The following is a 23,212-nucleotide window of genomic DNA, read 5'->3' as shown; positions in this document are numbered from 1 at the left end:
CATTGAGGAGTTTTAAATTCAACTGTGTCAGTCCGATAAAGGATACATTTGCATTTGTATGAAGATGCGGGGGTCTACAAATTAAACCACATTTAGAAAGCGAGATAAGGAGTCTAAGGGCATGTTCGCCCACTAGTAAGAGTATATTTGGCGCCGAACCGAAAGTTTTACGGTCCTTGAACAGCTCCCCTCAGAGCTGTCTGTGTTGTTCTGATCGTTTGATTCCGTCCGCACCACGCTGTAGTTTATTGCACTCGCTAGTCGCAAAGCATTGCACGGGACCGCACACGCATCCTCTGGGATGTTTAGGCCATTTGAAGACCCTCTGTACTGTCCCTGTGCAATGATTTATTTTGCATTGCTTGCAAAGGCAAAGATCACTATCAAGTGCAATTTGGTGCATAAAATGTCCCACATGAACATGACATGATACCACAAATTTATCGTTGGGAAATGGTGTGGGACTAAAGATTTTAAATGGGTGCTAAATCCCATAGTCTTTGATTAAAGGTATAGCGGAGGATCTTTCCAAATTTTAGATAAGACCCGCCCTCTCCACTTTTTGAAAAGTTTGATTGATTCACCAGAATGATTGACAATTAGGAGGACCAATAGTTTAGACTACCCACCAGGAAGTAAAACATCCTCCGCTATACCTTTAAGAACACTCAGAACACCTTAACAACCACATAAAAAAACGCCTACCATCCACATGGTAACAGCATAGCAATGGCCTAACATCTGCATAGCAATGTTCAAAACACTCAGAAAACCTTAGTAACTGTATAGCAACACCCTAAAATCAGCATAGCAATGTTTAAAATACTCAGAATGCCTTAGCAACCACATAACATCAGCATAACAACATTACACATTAGTAATTGTATTGCAACACCCTAAAATCAGCATAGCAATGTTAAAACACTCAGAATGCCTTAGCAACTGCATAGCAACACCCTAACAACAGGTCCGATGAAAAATAGCCTTTTGGCTAATTCTGGCTTTTTTTAACCATGTTTGTTCATGTGTTTTATGAAATTGCACTGCCCCCTTATAAACCAATAAAACAAAACAAACACCAAAACGTCTGAAATGGTTTGGTTTTTGTGGCTAGAGCATAATCATTCAAAAGCTAAAGCTCCTCATTTGGATTTTCTGCACTAAAAGTACATCCTTGAAAGGAAGTTGTCGCTTGGGAGAATCTGTTTTAATCCTTTATACATGACTAATGAGTGAGGTACGGCAGATCTTTACAAGCCTATTAATTCAGTACAGAGGTTTTCAAAGTCAAAGACAGTGGGCCTCCCTTCTAACACAAAATAGACAATGCACACCCCCCAACCCCCATTTTAACTTTATAGTCTGCATTGTATGAATTATACACAGATTTGAAAGCTTTGAAAGATATAAGCGCTGTGAATGATTTTTTCTTTTTCTTTTGTTGTTTGATTAACATTAACGATATAGACAGCAGCAGGTATGCCTATGTGAGGCTGCTGTCACTTTAAGACCTTATGCATGGATCTAATCATCATTTAGGCAAACTGCGCAATAAGCCGCAAAAGTAAACTAAATTCAGCACTCGTGCACGTCGGGTGTGCAACAGAAAGTCGCCTGTCAGTACCGAATTCAGTTATTTTTCGCAGTTTTTTGTGCTTTTAATGACTCACTTTACAGCTCTAACGTGTTTAAGTAGTCCTGCACTGCTGATAAATTTACATACAGAAAAGCTATATAGAAAAACTCAATCGATTGACATCGTCATATCACTCAGCCCTAGCCTCCCATTACATGCTCTCGCCCCCTGGGGAGGTGCGCCCTACACTTTAAAAAACCCTGATGTAGTATATGCTTCAGTAAATCAGACTTGTCAATAGTGTGTATATGTCTATGGTGTATCTCAGTGTCAAATATGTTTAATCGTTTTGGTTATAGGGTTCCCCTGGTGAGAGAGGAGCAGCAGGACCTGCTGGCCCCATTGGCTTGTCTGGACGTACTGGACCTCAGGGACCCCCGGGACCTGCTGGAGAGAAGGGTGCACCGGTAATCTCACTTATTAGATATGAAGATGATCAGTATGTGTTTCTTATATTGCATTTGTTAGTGAAAGTTTAAGGTTGCTTACAGCACAGTGACTGCATACCGTCTAACTTACTGTAGCACTTGCATCTTTTCAGCAAATGGAAAAAAATAGATTTAAATTCAGAATGTAATTTGTCACGAACTGAAAAATCGGTGTCTTTGTTCAGGGAGAGAGAGGTCCTTCAGGTCCAGCCGGTCGGGATGGAGTTCAAGGTCCAGTTGGTCTGCCGGGTCCAGCAGGACCTCAGGGTCCACCTGGAGAAGATGGTGACAAGGTTAATTGCAGTTTTAATTGACATTAATAAGCTTAGACAGTAGAGAGAAGGTGCATTACATTACCAAGCATTACATTACCAAATTACATTAATACAGTGCTTCTATTGATGTGTCCGTTCCTGCAGCCAATTCACAGTCGCCACAAAAGGACAGTAACAGATTTCACTTCATCTTAACTCGCGATTTAATGGGAGAGAGTTTTGTTCCAATGCATCTAAAGTTACTTTAACAGGCTTACACCGCAGAAAAATCTCAGTATGTCAGTACATCAATATATCTTTTCTTATACCAACTATCCCATAAATCTCACTAAATTGCCCTCGCTTTGTACTTAAAACATTTTAAGTACGAATTTTTAATCAAGAAAACTTAATTCAAGATAAAAGTCTTGTGCAAATTGGCTTCTCAAGTAAATTTTTCTTGTTTTAAATATTTTAAAATATTTGTACTATCACCCTAGCATATCTCACAACTCTTCCCAGAATTCCTCGCCCTCACTTTTTGGACAGCGATCATTCTTCATCATCACAAACACACACTGTACGAAGATCTGACGCCTATCTCTCAGTCGCTCTCCCCTGCCGCCAATCCATCATCATCAGCAAAGGCAGCCTATAATCAAATTAGCGCAGGGTACCATAAACGTTGTCTCTCCATCAGTATCCTCTAACCAACTTCATGGCTTACGTGCCAAGAATATGTTGTAGCAAAGCTTTATCTGGCCATGTCTGTTAGTTCAGAGACAATATTTGTCATTTCATTTACATTAAAACTCTATGCAGGTCATTGCAAATGTCATATTTTTGACTGCACAGTAAATGGTTTACTTCAACAGAGTTTCTTTCATTGAGAATCACCAGTGTGATATATGCATAATATAGTTTTTTAAAAGACAAAATGGATATTGCATGACTGATTTTAAACTTCTTTCCAGGGAGAAGTTGGCGAACCAGGACAGAAGGGAAGTAAAGGCGACAAAGGTGAACATGTGAGTAAATTCTGTCCTAAAATCCTTATTTATACAAACAGTAGAATTTGAATGCAGAACCGATTCTACTTACAAACCATTACCTAATGATTTTAAGGGAAAAAAAATTTGCATCTGTGCTCTTTCACTGATTCCACACACAAAAAAACATTAAATTGGCCTTCTTTTGTGTTGTCCTTGCTAGTTGTTGCATGCAACAAAAAACATACGCAACCGGTATAGTCCGATTTACAAATTAAATAAGTCTTATTAACCAGTTCCTTAAATAAATTGATCTAAAAGAGTCATAAATCAGTCTTGAACACATGAATTACACAATTGAATAGTCAATCACTGAATCGGTTTAAGCGGTTCTTGACTTACTCACTGAACCACAAGTCCTTACTATCATGTCCAACTCCAACAAGTGATTTCCTCAAAAGTATTAAAAGAGCCATTCATTAAATCTTTGAGGAACCAGAATCATTCAATTCCTTATGATTCCCATCATAGTTCTGTTATTCTGATCACCTTCTTTATTGTGTTGCCCACTAGGGTCCTCCAGGTCCACCTGGTCTTCAGGGAACTACTGGAGCTCCTGGACCAGCTGTACGTTGCACATTCAGAATTACCTTAGTTATTATTTCAGTCATTTTTACATTGACTCAGTCAATACATTGAGACTCTGACTAATGCTTATTTCAGGGAGCTGATGGTGAGCCAGGTCCTCGCGGACAGCAGGGTATGTTTGGACAGAAGGGAGATGAAGGATCCCGGGGCTTCCCTGGACCTCCTGGTCCCATCGGTCTGCAGGTGAGTCCCACAGTGCCATTCACGAGCTAACATTTTTCTTTTGTTTAGCACTGAGTCGCCAGTCCCATGGTAACCCAGACTAATGGAGAACAAACAACATTAGCTGGTGGCCCTGGGCAGTAGATGCAGTAGAGGTGTTTGAGATGTGAATTGATTTCCTTTTGATTCCACTTCTGCTGGAATTGTTCTAGTGAATAAGTAGACACTCTCTACAGACATGTAGGGTCCTTTACATGAACAGTTCAAATTTTGGTTTGCTGGTGGTATAATTACAACTGATTTATTTATTCTACTAATTAGCGGAATAATTAAAGAGAGAAGACAAAAGGAGAAATTAAGAGAATTAAAGAAAATTGAATTTATAAGTTTTTTTTTTGCACAATATCAGTCCCAACGAAATCATTGTCTATTTATATATATATATAAATGTTTTAATAAAAATAAAAAAACTCTGTCACTGAATATATTTGGTTGACCTGTTGCGAACCATAAAAATAAGCAGTCATGTCATGTTTGTGTAGTAAACACACTGTATTTATAGAAGATTTATTTTAATCATCTCATCTCTCTCTTTCTATTTGATCATATTATGATCTGAAGCCTCAAGGTTCTGCCATTCCTCTATCAATCAATTAGCTGATTCCTCTGAAGGCGAGTCATCGCGGTAATGGAGTAACATCGACTGCTCCTGTAGTCCTCTTACGCCACCAAATCTCTGAGCCATTTGATTCAATTGAGTTTTAATTGGGCGTAATGCACTTCCATTTGGATTTTATTAATTGCATTTAGTGACCCGGTCCAATAGACATTAGGACAGTGCACACACACCCTTCAGTGTGTAATGAGTGTTTATGTTAATGGTCTCTGACTAAGGGCTTCTGCCCTGATGAGATCTCTTACCAGCACGAGGATCAGCGTGTCGGTCTGCCAAGTCTGCAGGTCACGTTGGTATTGGGCGAGTAAATATCAGACAAAATTAGACTTTAGATGTCGTCGCTCCTGACATGTAACGGATGACGAAGAAACTCCTTTGAATGAGCAGCCCCCGAAGTCGCCACTCGGTGAGGCAATTAGGGAGTAAATGTCAAGGATCAAACACGCATGATACCGGGGTCACATGCCTAGCGTGTTTATTCGCCAATGCAGGTGTGTTTTGATCCGAGATCTCTGATGTTATAGTATTTTGGACTTCTTTAAAACACAAATGCTTCCCTGGTTACTCTCACTGATGGATGTTTTACCTTTCCTGCTGGGGAAAACATTTAATTGGCCATTAATTAAGCTGAAAAACGGCATGAATTTTTCAGCTTTAGTCCCTAAGCGGAGAGCAGCGTCAAATGAAATGAAGTGCATGCTGCTGGCCATCTAACTTCTTTTTGGTTGCCCGTTTTATTGCTCCAATGTTCTGGATTTAAAATGGGGTTCTCTTAAGTCCTAGGTGCATTTTTAGGGCATAATAATGGGTAAGACGAGGGACATGTTCTCCCCCGAATGTTCAAATGAATCCTGTGCCGCTCTGGGGAAATGTATTTGGCAAATGTGCATAGATGAGTTTCTGTGCCGGGTAAAATAGCTTTCATATTGTGCTTAGTGTTGAAAGTCCTTTACATTTTTCACCCCTCGCTTTTTGCCAGCTATGAAAAGGTGACAAATAATATAGTGTTCGCACTGAACATGAGCTAAAAATCTGACAAAGGATATTAGCTGCTCTCTTAGATTTCAAGATGACAGATACTAAAACTCAATAAACACTCCCGCACTCCGCCTCTGCCTCTTCCATTTGCCATATGGCCCTTTTGCCTTTCTCCGCCAATTCTGAAATGAAGCATTATTGCTGTCCTCTGGTAACTGCGTCTGGGCCAGATTCTTTTCCTCTTTTCTTCAGAGGGTCTTTTTTGTGCCTCACAGCATTACACATCTTTGCACAGTCAATGACATCAGTGTACTATATGTGCATGTATGGACGTTTATATATTGAAGATGCATATAAATACAACAATATCTATTTATTTATAAAGGGTCTTCCTGGGCCACCTGGTGAAAAAGGAGAAAATGGAGACGTTGGTCCTATGGTAAGATGTTTAAACCAGTTATTAAATACAGTTTTTTTTTTCTAACGAAATGCCTTTGACATGTCACTCCCCAATGCTCTATTTAAAAGCCAAATATGAATATAGAACAGAAAATTCTGCTCATAAATGCCTTTTAATTTCTTTAAAAGTGTCTTTAAGGGTTCTGTTTATTATTAGCATTTAATTAAATTTTGCCTTATTTTATTTTGCTTTTGACAACTTTGACCATTTGGTTTTTTGTTGACAACTATTAGTAAAATCTCATTTGTCTCTCTTCTTGTTTCTCCACAGGGGCCCCCTGGCCCACCTGGTCCCAGAGGTCCTCAAGGCCCTTCTGGTGCTGATGTAAGAGCATCTCTCAACATTGAACATTTTATCCAATCAGCAAATCCATAAAATTACACCACTTTAACTAAATGGCTTCAGTGTTAATGGTTTTCATGTATGCCTCTTAACAAATTGACGTAATCTCTTAACATATTGAAGGGTCCACAAGGTCCTCCTGGTGGAATTGGAGGAATGGGATCCGTGGGTGAGAAGGTAAGAGTATTCCTATCTTCAGTGTTTATTCCCAAATATATCAGGGCCAAAGACCTATTTCAAGTCTCTTTTGAAGACTTCATTGATTTATTATTCGTGTCATCCTTTTGTCTGAATTAGTATAACAAAACGATTAATGCCTACATTACTGCAGTTCTGATAAAACCCCTCCATTTCACTGCTATTTGGCAGGCCCACAGGCCATCAATATTTAATGCTTTGGCTGGCTGTGGATATGAATTTAGAATATGTAACAGGTCACCATGATGTTCCATCCATTAGTAGTTGAGTATTATGTCCACTACTGTCCAGACTAGTTAAGTAAGCTACTGCTAAGAAACACAATGCAGCTTTATTTCTGATTCATTCTATTCAAAAGTCAAATGTGCCATATTCTTACTTGGTATCTCTGATCTTCAAAAGGTTTTCCATTTTTCAAAGCATGGAGGATAAAATGACACTGGTACAGTTAAATTTGCTGGTGTTCGTCTAATAAACTTTTGAAATTGGAATTTGGAAGTTTCCAAAATGGAAGTTTGACAGCTGGAAGTTCTGTTTTTTAGAGTTGAATAGAACTCAACATTCTACTGCACAATCATATGGTATGGTGCTATAGCTTATAACTAGTAATATCCTTCACAGGGTGAACAAGGAGAAGCTGGCAACCCTGGACCTCCTGGCGAGCCTGGACCTGGGGTAAGTTAAGTCCTCAGGAGAGATCTGTGTGATGGTGCGGGTAATCACTTCCTGTAAGCTTTTCAGGCTTTATTGATTGTCTTGAATTAAGTGGCCACACTAAGTGAGTCGCTAAATTGCAGGAATGATTCCAATAAAGGTCTTTCCTCTCATAATACAAAGAATAGCTTAATACAGTGACATTTGTACTAAAATATCACTCAGTTAACTTTACATGGGTCATATCATGAGGAATCAAAATTTTAGAACATTTAGAATAAAGGTGTGCCTGAAAAATATACTGTAAAAATATACTCAAAACATCCCTTCATTTGAAAGTAAACTGGAAAAGCAGTTTCTTGGATTTCTGACACCAGAATATCTGGTTGGCATTCAGAAACTACACCTTTTTCTCACAAAAACCTTTCAAGTGGACCTCTGGGGAAAAATTAACTGAATAAAGCTAAAATGTTAACTTTGTTATTAATGGAATATATGTATTACAGATGGAAATGCAGCCTGTCAAAATTCTAGCCTGTCAATACTGACATGAATGGTTGATTAACTCTTTTGAATTGCCATATCAGGATGTAGAGCGTGGCTGCACTCATTGTTCTCAGGGTTCTTTTGTTCATTGAGTGCCTCAGGGCTCTTTATTCAGCCCTTTCGTCTTTGTTATAAATTCTGCAGGGCCCAAAAGGTGAGAGAGGAGAGAAAGGTGAAGCTGGTCCCTCTGGTGCTGCTGGACCTCCAGGTCCCAAAGGACCCCCTGGAGATGATGGACCCAAGGGTAACCCTGTAAGTATGACACAACTGACATTCATTTAGTTTAGTAGGTCCTAATATTTTTTAAGGACATTAAGGATGAATTCAGTTTTAAGTTATTGATATGTAACTGTGTTAAACCTGTTTTCAATCTGTTACTATAGGGCCCTGTCGGTTTTCCTGGAGACCCTGGTCCACCTGGTGAGCCAGGTGTTGCTGTAAGTAGCAAAATGTAATTTGCAGGGTTAATATACTGCAAGGTGTTTGCATGTTTTGTCAATTGTCAGTTTATCTGTCTCTAAAATGTTGTCTATAACATTATCAGGGAATAGATGGAGGCCCAGGAGAAAAAGGAGAGGATGGAGAGTCTGGTCAACCTGTGAGTACTAATAATATTTAGGCGCAACACCTTTGACTATAGTTTTTATAAACTGCATTTATAATTTCCTGCTGTATGCATACTTTGTCATTTTATTCAGGCAATAATTACTCGAAATATGATGATTTAAATTGCAGAGCACTGTGTTTTCCTCTTGCATAAGTATATATACAGTACAAATAGATTAATAAACTGTAATTGGATATACGGAAGTCAAACACAATTGTCTAAGCAGTGGCAGCCCATAAACTGAAGTCCTTATTAACATTTATTATAGTAATTTGGATTTTCCAGTGCAGGAAAATTGTTTAATTTACCATTAAATTCAATGTATCTGAATCTCTAGGTTTATTAATGTGAATGTCTAGCCTTGAGAGTCTTTGTGCGAGGCCCATTTATAAGCTACAGTTCTATGAAAGTTTAATGAGGGGAGGTTTGTTTTGAGCAACACACTTTCACAGAAATGCATGCAGCTTCTGATTAGAAGTTTATCATTTTAAAATCAAATAATCACACAGCTGAATAATTTCACTAAATTGTATCCATCGCATGTCTGTGTGCTTTTGAAACCCCTGTGTTTCTTAAGTGTGTTCAGTTAATTTCACAAAATTGGTTAAGGTTGGCAAGGCAAAAGAAAGAATGTTTAGTTATAAACCTAAAGTCAATTATCTAAAATAGGTTGGTTCAGTTGTTTTCTGTTTTTGATTCATTTTCTTCCTCCACTCTGTTTTAGGGACCCCCTGGTCCTTCTGGAGAAGCTGGCCCACCAGGACCTCCTGGCAAAAGAGTATGTATAGTCATCATCACTATTATACTTTAAGCAGAGCCAGTTTATCTCTGGCATGGATAACAAACCTTTTTAATTATACATTTTTTTCCAAGGAGAAGGCCAAACAATTTTTCTCACTAAGAATGGAATACATACTAAAACTGCTATTTATTAATTGATTGAAGATTCTGACCTGTGTAAAACAGTCACCATTTTTGTTAAAGACTGGTCTTCGTCAGCACGGATGATCAGTTGTTTTTCACCCAGGGTCATATCGCTCAACGGCAAAGAGAAAAAACAAAGTCCTTCACAGGGTGATGAATAGCGCATACTAAATCATGTCTGAAATCGAAAACAGCGTTTAAATGGCGTCAGAGCCAGAACTCATTTCCTCCACTGTAGTCCTACATCTCTCTCAGGATGAAAGAAGAAAATCAGTCAAGACGTTATATTGATCCTGGGCCTGTTTGAGTGACAGTGATGAGGGGACGGCGGTGTAAAGGATGTTACAGAGGAAGAGGAAATATAACTGTCACATTCGGGACAGGAATTGGAGATCCTCTCCCACTGCCACATCAAAAGAAATTTGTTCAGCCAAATGAAACCTCATCGCCTTGCAGAAAATAGTGTTGTTTCACTGGTCACGAAAATAACTCATAATTTTTCAGAGGAGGGAAAAAGTTAACTTTTTCAATTTATATTGAATTGAGGGAGGTTTCACGGCACTCCATTGAACTACCAAGCGAAATATAATTTCATTTTGTCTTTTGCACTAGATCAGTTTTGCTGCGTTTACACTGAACTTGCAGTTGATCGTTTGTGATCTTCATTGATGTACAATGTCATATAATTGAACAATGTGTACTTACCACATTTTAATGTGGAAAGGGCAATGAAACATTTAACTTAAGATTCTTAACCTTAGTTTTAGCTAAAGTTAACCTATTTTGTGTAATCGGTAATGGTTGATTGACATGTTAGTAGGTGGCTCTTCACTGTGGCCACATGTTTCTGCTGTTTTGGACCTTGTATTTATTTAGTGTACCAATTCTGACCAGATCACATGGGACGGATGTTAATGCCAGGTGTAAACAACTGCTGGACCCCCTATAGTACCTTTTTGGAGCCCCTCGGGGCCACAAACTGTCCTGCTATAAGGGAAGCAGTCCTGGTTGAATTGTATAAGCCAGCCCAAGCAACACTGTGCTATCCCATTATTCCTCCATAAAGCTTTATGGCATCTCTTTGCACAGACATCCATTATTCATGCAAAATGTGGAGAAAACACCACTCGCTTTCCCAATATGCTTGATGGAGCTCTCCCAGGGAAAATTATACACCCTATCAGCGTACACGGATAGCAATGGCTGACGAACTGCGGATAGAGAAACTGCCATTTCATCAGCAAAGGTGTTTTAATCCTGCGAGAGGAAGACGGTCGCAGGAAGACTGATCTTGTGGAATTAAGTCTCCTGCATCAATAATTCTGGCTGGAGCTTATTTTGCATCAAACACAGAGACGTTCTGCTTTCTCAGCAGTTTACAGACCGCAATTGGAAATGAATATGGAGATTCCCTTGCTTATTCTCTCTCTCTGTTTATTTCTTGGACTCTGTTCAGTCTTGGACCCGTGAGACAGTCCCTAGACTATTAAGCATCTTGGGAATTATTTAATTTGGTGAAGCTTCCAACTGTCATTAGTTGATTTCTTCCTGCTCTTCATTAAATTCACATATGAAAAATTATGCAGTGGAGATGGAGGTAAATTGTCACACAGGTTTTATTTTGGAGACAAAAGTTAAATTACACAAATGCATATTTTATCTAGTTGGTTCTCTATATTGTCTATATGTTGGTATCAAACATCTAGTCCGAACCCTCTTAAATAACTAAAGTTCAAATATTTTTCCAAATCTGACATACATTCAAAGGTTCAAATATAATATAATGAAGGTAGATTTTCACTGAAACATTGAACTCTGTTGCAAGAGCAAGGATATTTTTCATAAATGTCAGGGCGGGGCAAGTTGTCACATGTTGTATTATCTTGAACATTTTTGCGGTTTCATCATGAATTATTTTGGGGGGTTTTCTTGATATGATAGTTTTCAAAAAATCAAAAAAATTTCAATAGGCAATGTTTTAAGGAAATATTCACTGGAGTAAAAAATTTGACAACCAGCCGCGGTCACCTTTACGAATATCAATGAATGTATTGCTCACACAAAAGACCTTCGAAAAATGCAAGTGGATCCATTCACCTTATCGCCTATTAATAGCCATCAAGCAAGTTCCCCCAAGTGCTACCATGATGTCTCACTGTGACCTTTTCCCCATTTGTTTTTTAGTTCAGCAGAGAAAAATGCTCAAATACAATGTCCTTTTCTCTGTCCGCAGGGACCCCCGGGGACCGCTGGAGCTGAAGGCAGACAAGGAGAGAAGGGCGCCAAGGTAACGTATCATTCCAAATCAATTCAACCCAGGCACATACTGCAGCCTCCACTGCCATAATTAAAGCACAGCGAGCCATGGGAGAAAGAACATCTCTGACAGAGTGACTCACTGTTAATACATGTGGATACATTGTCACTGTGGGATTGAAGTGTGTAGGTTGTTTTAGTTTTAGTTCATCAACTGAACCCCTGTGATCTAAATTGCTTAAGAATACAGAGATTTATAATGTAATGTTGTTAAGGGTTGTTAGTCTATTATATTATATTATATTATATTATATTATATTATATTATATTATATTATATTATATTATATTATATTATATTATATTATATTATATTATATTATATTATATTATATTATATTTAGGGCTGTGCAACGATTAATCGCATCCGAAATAAAAGTTTGTGTTTACATAATATATTTGTGTGTGTGTACTGTGTATAATTATTTTGTAAATATAAATACACACACATGCATGTATATATTTACGAAAAAATGTGTAATTTATATATATTTAATATAACTTAAATATATAACTTTTATTTTGGACTTGATTAATTGTTGCACAGCCCTTATTATATTATATTATAATATTATAGTATAGTATAGTATAGTATAGTATAGTATAGTATAGTATAGTATAGTATAGTATAGTGTAGTATAATATAATTTTAAAGTCTCTTATGCTTACCAAGGCTATATATATGTAAACACAAACTTATATTTTGGTTGGATTAATTGTTGCACAGCCCTTATTATATTATAGTATAGTATAGTATAGTATAGTATAGTATAGTATAGTATAGTATAGTATAGTATAGTATAATTTTAAAGTCTCTTATGCTTACCAAGGCTGCATTTGATTAAAAATACAGTAAAAACGGGGTTGTTGTTTTTCCTTTTTATTGAATTTTTTTTATCGGTGATATTTCGGTGAGCATTGCATGCCGACTTTATGCATCATATTATAATTTCTCTAATCCTCTCTTCTCCTTATTTTTAGGGTGAGGCAGGATCTGAGGGTCCACCAGGTAAAACTGGACCAGTTGGCCCTCAGGGTCCCGCTGGAAAGCCTGGTCCTGAAGGTCTACGAGGAATCCCCGGTCCTGTGGTGGGTCCCCATGTCACTCATAACCCTAATAATTCCACCATTTTACATACACATAAATACAATGGCCCCAAATAGTTTTAGAACATTTATGATACACTCAGAGTACTGTGAATTTGAAACCAGGTAGCATCTGCAAACAAATGATGCTTGACCTTTTCTCTAAACTTTCTCTAGCTTTTCTCATGAATATTAATTATGTGACATGGCATTTGCCCAGTAGTTCTAACAGATTACTACTCGCCACTGCCAATGCTTGGTGCTTTTGCGTGGTCTTAAAGTTATTGGTGAAACGATGATTCTTTTTCGTTGCACTGCGGCCAAGCAATGCAACGGCATTCATGCACTTTTAAGTATTCAAATCATTTGTATGGCCATTGAATATCTTAAATACACACACACACACAGGGATAGAATTATATGAAACACCTCAATTCACAGAATAATAAATCACCTATCTGTATCTTTCTCTTGTATATATTTCTTGTCTATTTGATAATACTTTTTAGTATCTGGGCTATTAATCATTGTCCAGCCCGGAGTAAATCAATGGCAGACCATAAGCAAAAAACAATGCAATAATGGCTTTTGTAATTGGATGGATTTTCACAGGGTGAACAAGGACTTCCTGGTGCTGCTGGACAAGACGGCCCTCCCGGACCAATGGTAAGTGGAGAGACCCCATTCCCTTTGCTCGTTCTTTCTGTCAACCTTTTATCCTCTCTCTCTTTTCTGTGTGCGTGTGTACATGTGGGTATATGTGCGCAAATTGAATTCTCACTATTGGTTCTCTGATATTTAGGGACCTCCTGGTCTCCCTGGCCTGAAAGGAGACCCCGGCTCTAAGGGTGAGAAGGTGAGTGACATTCTATTTCTTTTCCTGACATTTTTATTAATGTGCTTTCAAAGAAGCTCAAGGTCAAAGATAAAGACTAGACTAGGTCACTCCATTCCAGGAAGCCAAGGGAAAAGTTTCAGTATAATATACATTTTATTTTTTTAGACATTTAGGAATCCTTTCTGAAGTGCTTACTGGTTATTTTCTTGGGCATTTAATCATATAAAAAAAAAAACATATTTTTGTGTCAAAATTTGTGTTTTTAAATACATAAAAAAAAAAAAAAAAACATTTATTTAAATAATTTATATAATATTCAAGCAGTTTAGTTCCAGGTTTTTCATGTTATTTTAGTTTTTGTTATTTATTTAGATTTTTTTTTTTTACATTTTAGTTTTCATTTAATTTAATTAAGATTAGCGTCCACACCAGCGGACTATAACATTCTGTTTATTTTTAAAAGAATTTAAATTTAACAGAATCTGTTTATACAGTTCTGTCGTCTGCCACTTTAAATGCTTGAGCTCTTTAAAGCAGGATGGATTCTGATTGGCTGTCAATGTGTTTATCGTTCATCAGCTGGGAATAATCATTCTAAAAATGTTTCCATCGATATCGATTCTCTCTCCTTTTATCGTTATAGTTGTGGTGTGGACACTATTCCTCACACTAATAGGATCTGCTATTATTTTATATTTCGATTTTTTTTTTTATTATTAGATCTTTATCATTATCATTATAGTTATCGTACTTGGTGTGAACGGTCCTCTAGTATAATGTAAATTGATATTCTTTGATGGTTTGGTTATGCTTATATAAACATTAATTCTTTGTACATTTCGAATATCAACTGATGTTCTGATCTGTGACGTCCGCTATAATACGCGTTTTTCTTCCAGGGTCACCCCGGCCTCATCGGCCTCATCGGACCCCCCGGTGAGCAGGGAGAGAAGGGAGATCGGGGTTTGCCTGGTCCTCAGGGATCTGCTGGCAGCAAGGGTGATTCTGTGAGTCACTAATGATTTATTTGTCCTTTACCCCACCACACAACAAATGTCGTACCTCCAGCAGCGCACCTATCAGGATTTCTCCTCCTGTAATGCTTGCAAATTAAAGTAACGACCGACCGAAACAATAACGTCTGCACTTATTGCATCTGTGTACATCATCATAATCGTGTTATGGATGAAACTGTCATGAAAGGTTCTCGGAGCCAGCAGTAATTCTATTACACCAGACGTTCCCATCAAACACCAGTGCGATTACATTTTTTCACAGTCAAACTGCGAAATGTTTGTCTTTCTTTGCCTCGTTGAAGAACCATGCAACACATATCCAGTGTAATCAGCAAATATATAGAAAACCTTTAAAAGTTGATTGAATAATCAATTAGAATTTGTATTGGCCTTTGCTATGGCCCTTGCTCAGTGGTTTAAAGCAATGCAGCTTTAAACGTATTACGATTTGGCTTAATGAAATTGTAGTCTCCCCTTCTGCGAGTTTGGAAAAAAAATCGAAAACGATCCCATCTCACTAACGTTTCCCACTGGACAGATTTGCGATCTGTTGCTGAGTTTAGTAACAGAGGCTGAATTTCTCCCCACAGAATTAACTCAAAAGTCCTTGACGCTAATGAAGTGTAATGATCAGTGTATACAAACTAGAGGAATATATGATTAGGAAGAGTCGTTTTCATCTCTCTAGCAAAAGAATTGTAATTTTTTTAAAGACAAATCTTAGAGAGAATATCAAACTCATCACCTCACACAGTTGTTTGAATTTCTGCTGACCAACATCTTTACATATCAATCTTAGGAAGTTCTGCTTTCTAACCATCTGCTCTTTAAATTGTAGGGTATCAGTGGTTCTTCTGGTCCGCTTGGTCCACCTGGTCCTCCTGGATTGCCTGTGAGTCTTTCTCTGTTGGTTGCATCTTGCATTCAGTGTTGTGTTATCGTCAAGGTCAAACTATACATGGCACCAAGGTGAAAATTGGTGTCACATTGCCTATTTAAAGCAACACAGTTTTTTTAGAGAACTATTTTGAGAGATCTTACAAAAAAATAACTTAGCATTAAAAGTAGTCAGTTTTAAACACATCAAATGTATTTCCACTTTTAAAATTATGATTTTGGTCTGCCCCACCTCAGCGGTCTTGCCAATTTTAACTGTATCCACTATTTAAATATAAGTGTCATAGTTTTGACATACACTACCGTTCAAAATTTAAAAACATACATGTTTATAAAATTATAATACCAAGGACAAATTAAATTGGTTAAAAGCGACAGTAAAGACATTTATAATGTTACAAAAGATTTATATTTAAAATAAATGCGGCTCTTTTGAAGTTTCTCTGAAGAATCTCTCGCACAACTTAGAATAGAATAGAATAGAATCGGGCATTTATATAGCGCTTTCACATGTACTACTATACACCCAAAGCGCTTTTACAATCATATCAGGGGATCTCTCCTCACACCACTTTTAACTTAGCTTTAAAAGCACAACTGTTTCAACATTAATAATAAGAAATGTTTCTTGAGAATCAAATCAGCATATTAGAATGATTTCTGTAGGATCATGTGTCACTGAATACTGGAATAATGTTGCTGAATAATGAGCATTCTCATCACAGGGTTACATTTTATCTTAAAATATATTACAATAGAAAACAATTATTTAACATTGCAAAAAAAAATTCACAATATTACTGGTTTTGCTGTATTTTTAATCAAATAAATGCAGCTATGGAGAGACTTCTTTAAAAATAAAAAAAATCGTACAGACCACAAACTTTTGGACGATAGTGTATGTTGAACTGATGTTAGTTTTATTCATTTGTTTTTCTAAAATTCGACACAAATTGTAATGTTAACCATATTTACCAAGCTCAATTTTAATCCTATTTTGTAAGTCAGTTTTCACAGAATGCATTTCCATTTTCCTTTAGGGTCCACAAGGGCCAAAGGGATCCAAGGGTTCGTCTGTAAGTACCACTTTAGCGCTGATCAATTTAATATGCTTGCAATAATAATGCCAGAAAACGCGCTCATGATTTTTAAATCATCTTCCTGCAGGGTCCCGCTGGTCAAAAGGGAGACACTGGCTCGTCCGGACCTCCTGGTCCTCCTGTAAGTGAACTTTTGCATGCTTCGAGGATCATTTTCTATATTATATATTATATAAAATGCAAGAGGCTCATAGATACACACTAATTTTCTCATTCCGTAGGGTCCTCCTGGTGAGATCATCCAGCCTCTGCCTATGCACAGTCCCAAGAAGTCCCGTCGCTCCATCGACATGCAAGCGGACGAAGCCGGCACCATGCTGGACTACGGAGAGGGCATGGAGGACATCTTCAGCTCTTTGAATAATCTCAAACAGGACATTGAGCGCATGAAGTACCCCATGGGCACGCAACACAACCCCGCACGAAGCTGTAAAGACCTTCAGCTCGCTCACCCAGAATTCCCAGATGGTAAGTGAGCAAGGTGGGAGGTAAAGGAGACAGTCTTGAACAGATATATCTGGAAAACATGCAACGTTCTCTGCTTTCCGAGCCACTCAATAGGTATTGGCTGCGCTTCTAAAATTCCAAACCCGTCACTCGGGAGGATTTGAATAACAACAGCAGCCGCAGACGGCTAATTGGGAAGATGTTTAGTATTCTGCGGATTCCAGCGGGAGCTAACCTCTCCCTCCCAAATCATGGCTTACAAAATGCCAGCTCTTACACTGACCTTTCAGAGCTGCTTTTACCGCAATAGCATTAGCCTGCTATTTTATTTACACAAGGCATTGCCACTGCTGATGCCCATGAAGAGTGTTTTTTTAGCTGAAGAAAGGAATAAAAAGATTGGCAAAGCTGCGGAGATATCTTCATATACGATCTAAATGATTTCTTGAAGTTTATGCTGTATGTGTCATTATTCTAGAGCCTGATGTCTGATGGGTTTTTTTCTCCTTCAGGTGAATACTACATCGATCCCAACCAGGGATGCTCCGGGGACTCCTTTAAAGTGTACTGCAACTTCACAGCGGGAGGCGAGACCTGCATCTTCCCTGATAAAAAGTCAAATGGAGTGAGTGGCATTCTGAAACCCCCTATGGAAGAGCTAGCCAATAACAGCCAGACATGATCACAACATCTTACCTCTGTCACATACAATAGGTTTCTCATAAAGACCATATGAGAATCAAGCAGTCACTTCAAATATATGTTTTCTTATTGTGACTATAGGTTATTGGAGGAATGATATTTATTTATCTATTTACATTTAGATATATATATATATATATATAGATTAAAAATATATAAAAATAGACTAATTATACATCAAAATAGACTATATGAAAGTTTTTTTTTCTTCACATTTCAACAATAGTGACAATAAAGCACTATTTATAATAAGCAATAAAGCATACATTTTGTATTTCAGCTATGATCCTTAGATTAAAAAAAGAAAATAGTGAAACAATAATAAATAAATAAAATTATATATATATCTCATTCATATTAACAAGCAATAAAACAGATACTACTACAATATATAAATACTTTACAATTGAAATATACGTCATCATATATATATTTTTTTTTTATATTACACCAGTGACATTACAGTGGGGGGAAATGTCCATAATTTACAAAAAATACCACAAAAGTACTGTAAAACATCTATATGAGGTCTTTTGACCTTGGAGTAAAATATGAGTCCAGGACATATTTTTCAAAAGACTGTTCGAGTGTCTTTCCAACACTATCACTATGTTTATTTGTGCTCTCAAATCCAAAAGATTAGAAAAATATTCATAATTAGATCACATTTAAGTGGAAACCTCATTCTCAAGATTAAAATAATCTGCTTTTCTCATGCTGTGTTAAACAGAGCTGTAATTTCAGTGAGAGAGATGTTCATTTAATTCCAGTTGTTGGAACAGATGCTGTATGAAAAATAGCTGGGTTTCATTTTATTTCATTTTCAGCTGAAGCAAGTTTGCTTTTCATTCACAACAATTCACACAGCAAGTATTTTTCCGTTTTCTTTGTGTCGTCTTTAAGGTAAGACTATCTTCATGGCCCAAAGAAGTTCCCGGCTCCTGGTTCAGTGAATTTAAGCGTGGCAAAATAGTAAGTGCACTTTATCATCCTTCTTTCATCTATTCCTTTATGAAAAACATCTTGTCCTTCGAAACTAAGAAAACCTGAGTGTTTTGCCTCATCTTTTCTTTACTCAACCATTGGGCAGACACCAGTAAGAGCTCAGCTTTTAAAAGATGCTGTCACCGCAGCCCTGGATCCATCAACAAGCCGAGCAAACCCACAAACACTCGTACAACAAACACAACTGAGCACATACATACACACCGCATTTATATTTGATGCAGTGGAGAGTTATGAAGGCATCGCTGCACCTCTGTGAAACGAAACGGCTTTGTGTTTCTGGTGTCTGTTCCGACTGTTTTCTATTTTGTCAGAAGCGATAGTTTTTCTATTATTCATAGTTCCAACTTTACCAGTTTTAAATCCATTTATTGGTGCCTGTGAAAAGTGACTTGCTTTATCACTTACACACACTTTATCACTTAACACTTACACAAATCAAGTACTCGAGTAAAAGTAATAAAATAAAAAACTTAATAAAATACAACCGGAGTAATTTTCCATATAAAATTATATTCAACCATATAATTTTCCATTTTCAAAATATAAAGCACTAATCACTGAACCATGTTAATTGTATATTCTATCCAGTACGCATTGCATTTATTTTATAACCAAAACTTATTATACATCAAAACATTAACACAAGTAAAATATCACAAACCTGAACAAGTTAAAAAATATATATATATCATATAGTATTTCAAAAAAAAAAAGGGAAAAACTAAATTTGTGCAAATATGTGGTGAAAAAATGTATACAAATACAATTTACAGACGTTATGTGGTGCAAAATGAGTTATGCAAACATACTAGTTTCATATCATTTAAAAATTCTACAGCAGTGGCGAAGATGCATGGGCATTCATTTGCATAATTTTAAGCTTGAAAACCAAACGTAACATTAAACGCATGGATAATATTTCATTATTTTTTCCTAATCTTATGAGAGCTGATTATAAATAAAATTGCAACTTAACACAACAAACCTGGACATATTATATTATATTATATTATATTATATTATATTATATTATATTATATTATATTATATTATATTATATTATATTATATGTTTCCTGACAGTAACAAAAACAATGTTACTGGAATGGATAATCACCTTTTTAAAAAAGTCATGCCTATTTTGTGGTAAAATCATTAATAGGGATAAAGTAGCCTAAATATAATATCTGCCTACTTGAATAGGTCGGAGAAACTTTATTCTTTTTTGTGAAGAAAGATTATTGCTGAATGAAAAAAATATAATTCTTATTATTATTATACTTATATCATTTTTGCTTTCACCCTCAAGCTTTCATACGTGGACGCAGAAGGCAACCCGATAAACATGGTCCAGATGACGTTCCTCAAACTACTGACAGCCTCCGCCAGGCAAAACTTGACCTACAACTGCCACCAGTCGGCCGCCTGGCACGACGCCACTACGGACAGCTACGACAGGGCGCTACGCTTCCTCGGCTCCAATGACGAGGAGATGTCATACGACAACAACCCCTTCATCACGGCCCTGTCAGACGGCTGTGCGGTAAGACCTCCGTCGTAGATCTGTACAAATCGATTAGTCATTTAAACATGCGAACACACAGTTCTGATGGTCTTGTTCTCGTCCTACAGGCGAGGAAGGGCTACGGAAAGACAGTTCTGGAGATCAACACTCCCAAAATCGATCAGGTTCCGATCGTCGACGTGATGTTCACTGACTTTGGGGATCCCAACCAGAAATTTGGATTCGAAGTTGGTCCAGTCTGCTTCCTTGGCTAAAAAACACAGACAAAGAACAAAAAATATCAATAACTTGGCAGGGTAGGACGGGTTAGCGCACGAGTCAAGACTTTTTTCTTGACGTCATCAAACCATCGAGCCCGTTCCTGCCACATGCAAGTTTTGAATTTAAAAAATGGGGTAGCGAACACGTCTTGCCATTTATGTATGTATTACCCAGGAAAATACTTGTTGCCCTTGTAGGGCAAGGATCACATGACATGATACCTGTTATGGAACGAAAAGGTGAAGGACAACGTCAAGCCAAGGCAATCGGTGAACCTGGGAGGTCCACGAGTCGGAGAAAGGGAGGACCTCTCATCCGGAGTCTATCGGTGCAGTGCAAACAATAAATTAAAAAAGAAAAAAAAAGACGACAACAATGGTGCTTGTTCAAAATAGAAAAAAATAGGTGCTATGAGGAAGAGGATGTATTTTAATAAAACTGTAATTATTATTTTGTACATTGTTGATGTTTCTGAATCCACTTTCAAAACTTGCATGTGTATCACAATTACATCTGGCTCTTAAATTCCAAATCCCTCACGAACGTTTATAAGTTATAGAACTGAATAAATAAAGAATTAAATAATGATATTTTGTGGATGAATACTGTGTACTTATTATTAAACAAATAAAAGACAGCATTCAAACAGTTCCCTATTATTAATTGTAATGTAAGTCCTTTGTATATATTGAGCATTCCCGAAATCGCTCGCAGTCCGGCCCACTGGACACCTCAAGAGGAACATTCAACAGCACATGCAACCTGTGCTTGATTTAAGTAATCTTGCCATTCGCTTTAATTTAATTTTTGTTTGTTATTTGTTTGTTTTATCAGTTGTAGGTCGGTCGTATACCTCAATCTCTCTTGAAAAAAACCATACCGATGCAAGTATGGTGTGCCCTGTATATACCTTGGTTATACAGTTAAATTTATATATTTTGGGTGGGGATTTTTTTTTTATTAATGGGAAAAATACATATCTGTTAGGCCTCTTTTTGTTCAAAACCTTCTGTGAATTCAATGATAAGGCCTTTTAGGTGACCCATTTTTGTAACTAAAATGAGAAATTGTTTTAAATGTGCTTTTTATGGTTCATTTCATTATTAAAAACTGGATTCCAACCAACCATGAAACTGAGGTGTGGATTGTTTGTTTGCTTTGTCAGGTCACATGGTTTTATTGTCTGTTCGTTCACCGAATAGAATCATAATATGTGATTTTAGGTTTTAAATGACATTGTGCATTGCGTCTGACTGATATCTTCAGTTTAAATCATGGCATTATAAAGGGATAGTTCACCCAAAAATGAAAATTCTGTCATCATTGTTCCAAACCTGTACGAATTTCTTTCTTCTGTTGAACACATAAGAAGATATTTTGAAGAATGTTGGTAACCCAGACAGTTGACGGTAGCCATTGACTTTCATAGCTGGAAAGAAAAATACAATGGAAGTCAATGGCAACCATCAACTGTCTGGTTACTAAATTCTTTAAAATATCTTCTTTTGTGAAGAAGAAACAAACTCATACAATTTGGCACAGTCTGAGGATGAGTAAATGATGCCAGAATTTTCATTTTTGGTTGAACTGTCCTTTTTAATGCCAATAAGTGAGCTGTTATCCCAAAAATGCACTAGTTAAAATAAATGTTTGCTAACTCATGCATAACACGTTGTTTAATTAATTACTTCCTCGTATCATTTATCATGCATTACAGCTCATTAGCAGGTCATCTGGGATGTCTGAACAGGATGAGAACAGCGTGTTTACTTTAGAAAAACTTTCATACTCATTTCATACAGGTCCCTCTGGCTCCTTTCCTAATCGAGCGCTGGAAGCTACACAATCTGATGGCACCTACACATGGAGTCTCATTAGACATTGTGTTTAATATGAAAGCCCTGTCTCCATTTCAGCCTCTATATAGTTTGAATAAAAGCTCTCTCTATCTGCTCTTTGATATATGCGTATCCTCATCGGTAAGATCAGCATTGAAGTCTCTGCATTATTGGACATCTCTATTCAAGCTTTCAAAGGAATGCCAATTTGATATTTTTCTTTAGGCAAAGACTTTGAGTTTGCCATTTCACCATGAGCCTTTGTGGCAGGCATTCTCCGCTTAGCATTTAAAAAGATTTTCAAAGGATTTGACTCTCGAATGGACTCCATTTGAGCCAGGATCTCAGTTTCTTCAAGAACTCTTCTGCATGATAAGACTTCAAACTACTAATATATATATATTTATATATATATATATAATATATATATTTGAGGTACGGTGTTGCATTTTGCAACAGTGAATGAAAAATATAGGCAAACATTAAGGAGAGAGAGGTGTTTTAATTGGGAGTCTTGGTGGCTCGTTGCCCAATCAAAGACTGGTAACCTCTTTATAGTCGAAATAAAAGCAAATTGGTTAGCCTACAATACATGCTTAGTCAACTTTACAAACCTAAAATAAATAAAAGACCACATGCTTGTGTGTGTTTTTGTTCTTAAACAGCACAAGAGCCAAA

At 37.1% G+C, this 23,212-nt stretch overlaps 1 protein-coding gene across 3 annotated transcripts in view; it reads left to right on the top strand.

Annotated features, from left to right (window-relative positions):
* Positions 1-21,829, top strand: part of col11a1a (collagen, type XI, alpha 1a) — a 71,631-nt gene extending 49,802 nt beyond the window's left edge. For all 3 annotated transcript variants that reach the window (XM_082184429.1, XM_082184427.1, XM_082184428.1), the window contains 26 exons: positions 1,936-2,043; positions 2,250-2,357; positions 3,293-3,346; positions 3,881-3,934; positions 4,031-4,138; positions 6,157-6,210; positions 6,502-6,555; positions 6,697-6,750; positions 7,393-7,446; positions 8,116-8,223; positions 8,355-8,408; positions 8,516-8,569; positions 9,303-9,356; positions 11,736-11,789; positions 12,799-12,906; positions 13,516-13,569; positions 13,706-13,759; positions 14,641-14,748; positions 15,596-15,649; positions 16,695-16,730; positions 16,822-16,875; positions 16,976-17,222; positions 17,714-17,826; positions 18,807-18,875; positions 20,220-20,453; positions 20,543-21,829. In XM_082184429.1, the coding sequence (XP_082040555.1) occupies positions 1,936-2,043; positions 2,250-2,357; positions 3,293-3,346; positions 3,881-3,934; positions 4,031-4,138; positions 6,157-6,210; positions 6,502-6,555; positions 6,697-6,750; positions 7,393-7,446; positions 8,116-8,223; positions 8,355-8,408; positions 8,516-8,569; positions 9,303-9,356; positions 11,736-11,789; positions 12,799-12,906; positions 13,516-13,569; positions 13,706-13,759; positions 14,641-14,748; positions 15,596-15,649; positions 16,695-16,730; positions 16,822-16,875; positions 16,976-17,222; positions 17,714-17,826; positions 18,807-18,875; positions 20,220-20,453; positions 20,543-20,689 (2,250 nt within the window). In that variant the 3' untranslated portion in view covers positions 20,690-21,829. The remainder of the gene's footprint in view (positions 1-1,935; positions 2,044-2,249; positions 2,358-3,292; positions 3,347-3,880; positions 3,935-4,030; positions 4,139-6,156; positions 6,211-6,501; positions 6,556-6,696; positions 6,751-7,392; positions 7,447-8,115; positions 8,224-8,354; positions 8,409-8,515; positions 8,570-9,302; positions 9,357-11,735; positions 11,790-12,798; positions 12,907-13,515; positions 13,570-13,705; positions 13,760-14,640; positions 14,749-15,595; positions 15,650-16,694; positions 16,731-16,821; positions 16,876-16,975; positions 17,223-17,713; positions 17,827-18,806; positions 18,876-20,219; positions 20,454-20,542) is intronic.
* Positions 21,830-23,212: the final 1,383 nt, after the last annotated feature.

This window comes from Leuciscus leuciscus (genome assembly GCF_965113295.1).
Source record: "Leuciscus leuciscus genome assembly, chromosome: 11".
Taxonomy (NCBI): Eukaryota; Metazoa; Chordata; class Actinopteri; order Cypriniformes; family Leuciscidae; genus Leuciscus; species Leuciscus leuciscus.
This window is presented reverse-complemented; position numbering and strand designations above follow the sequence as displayed.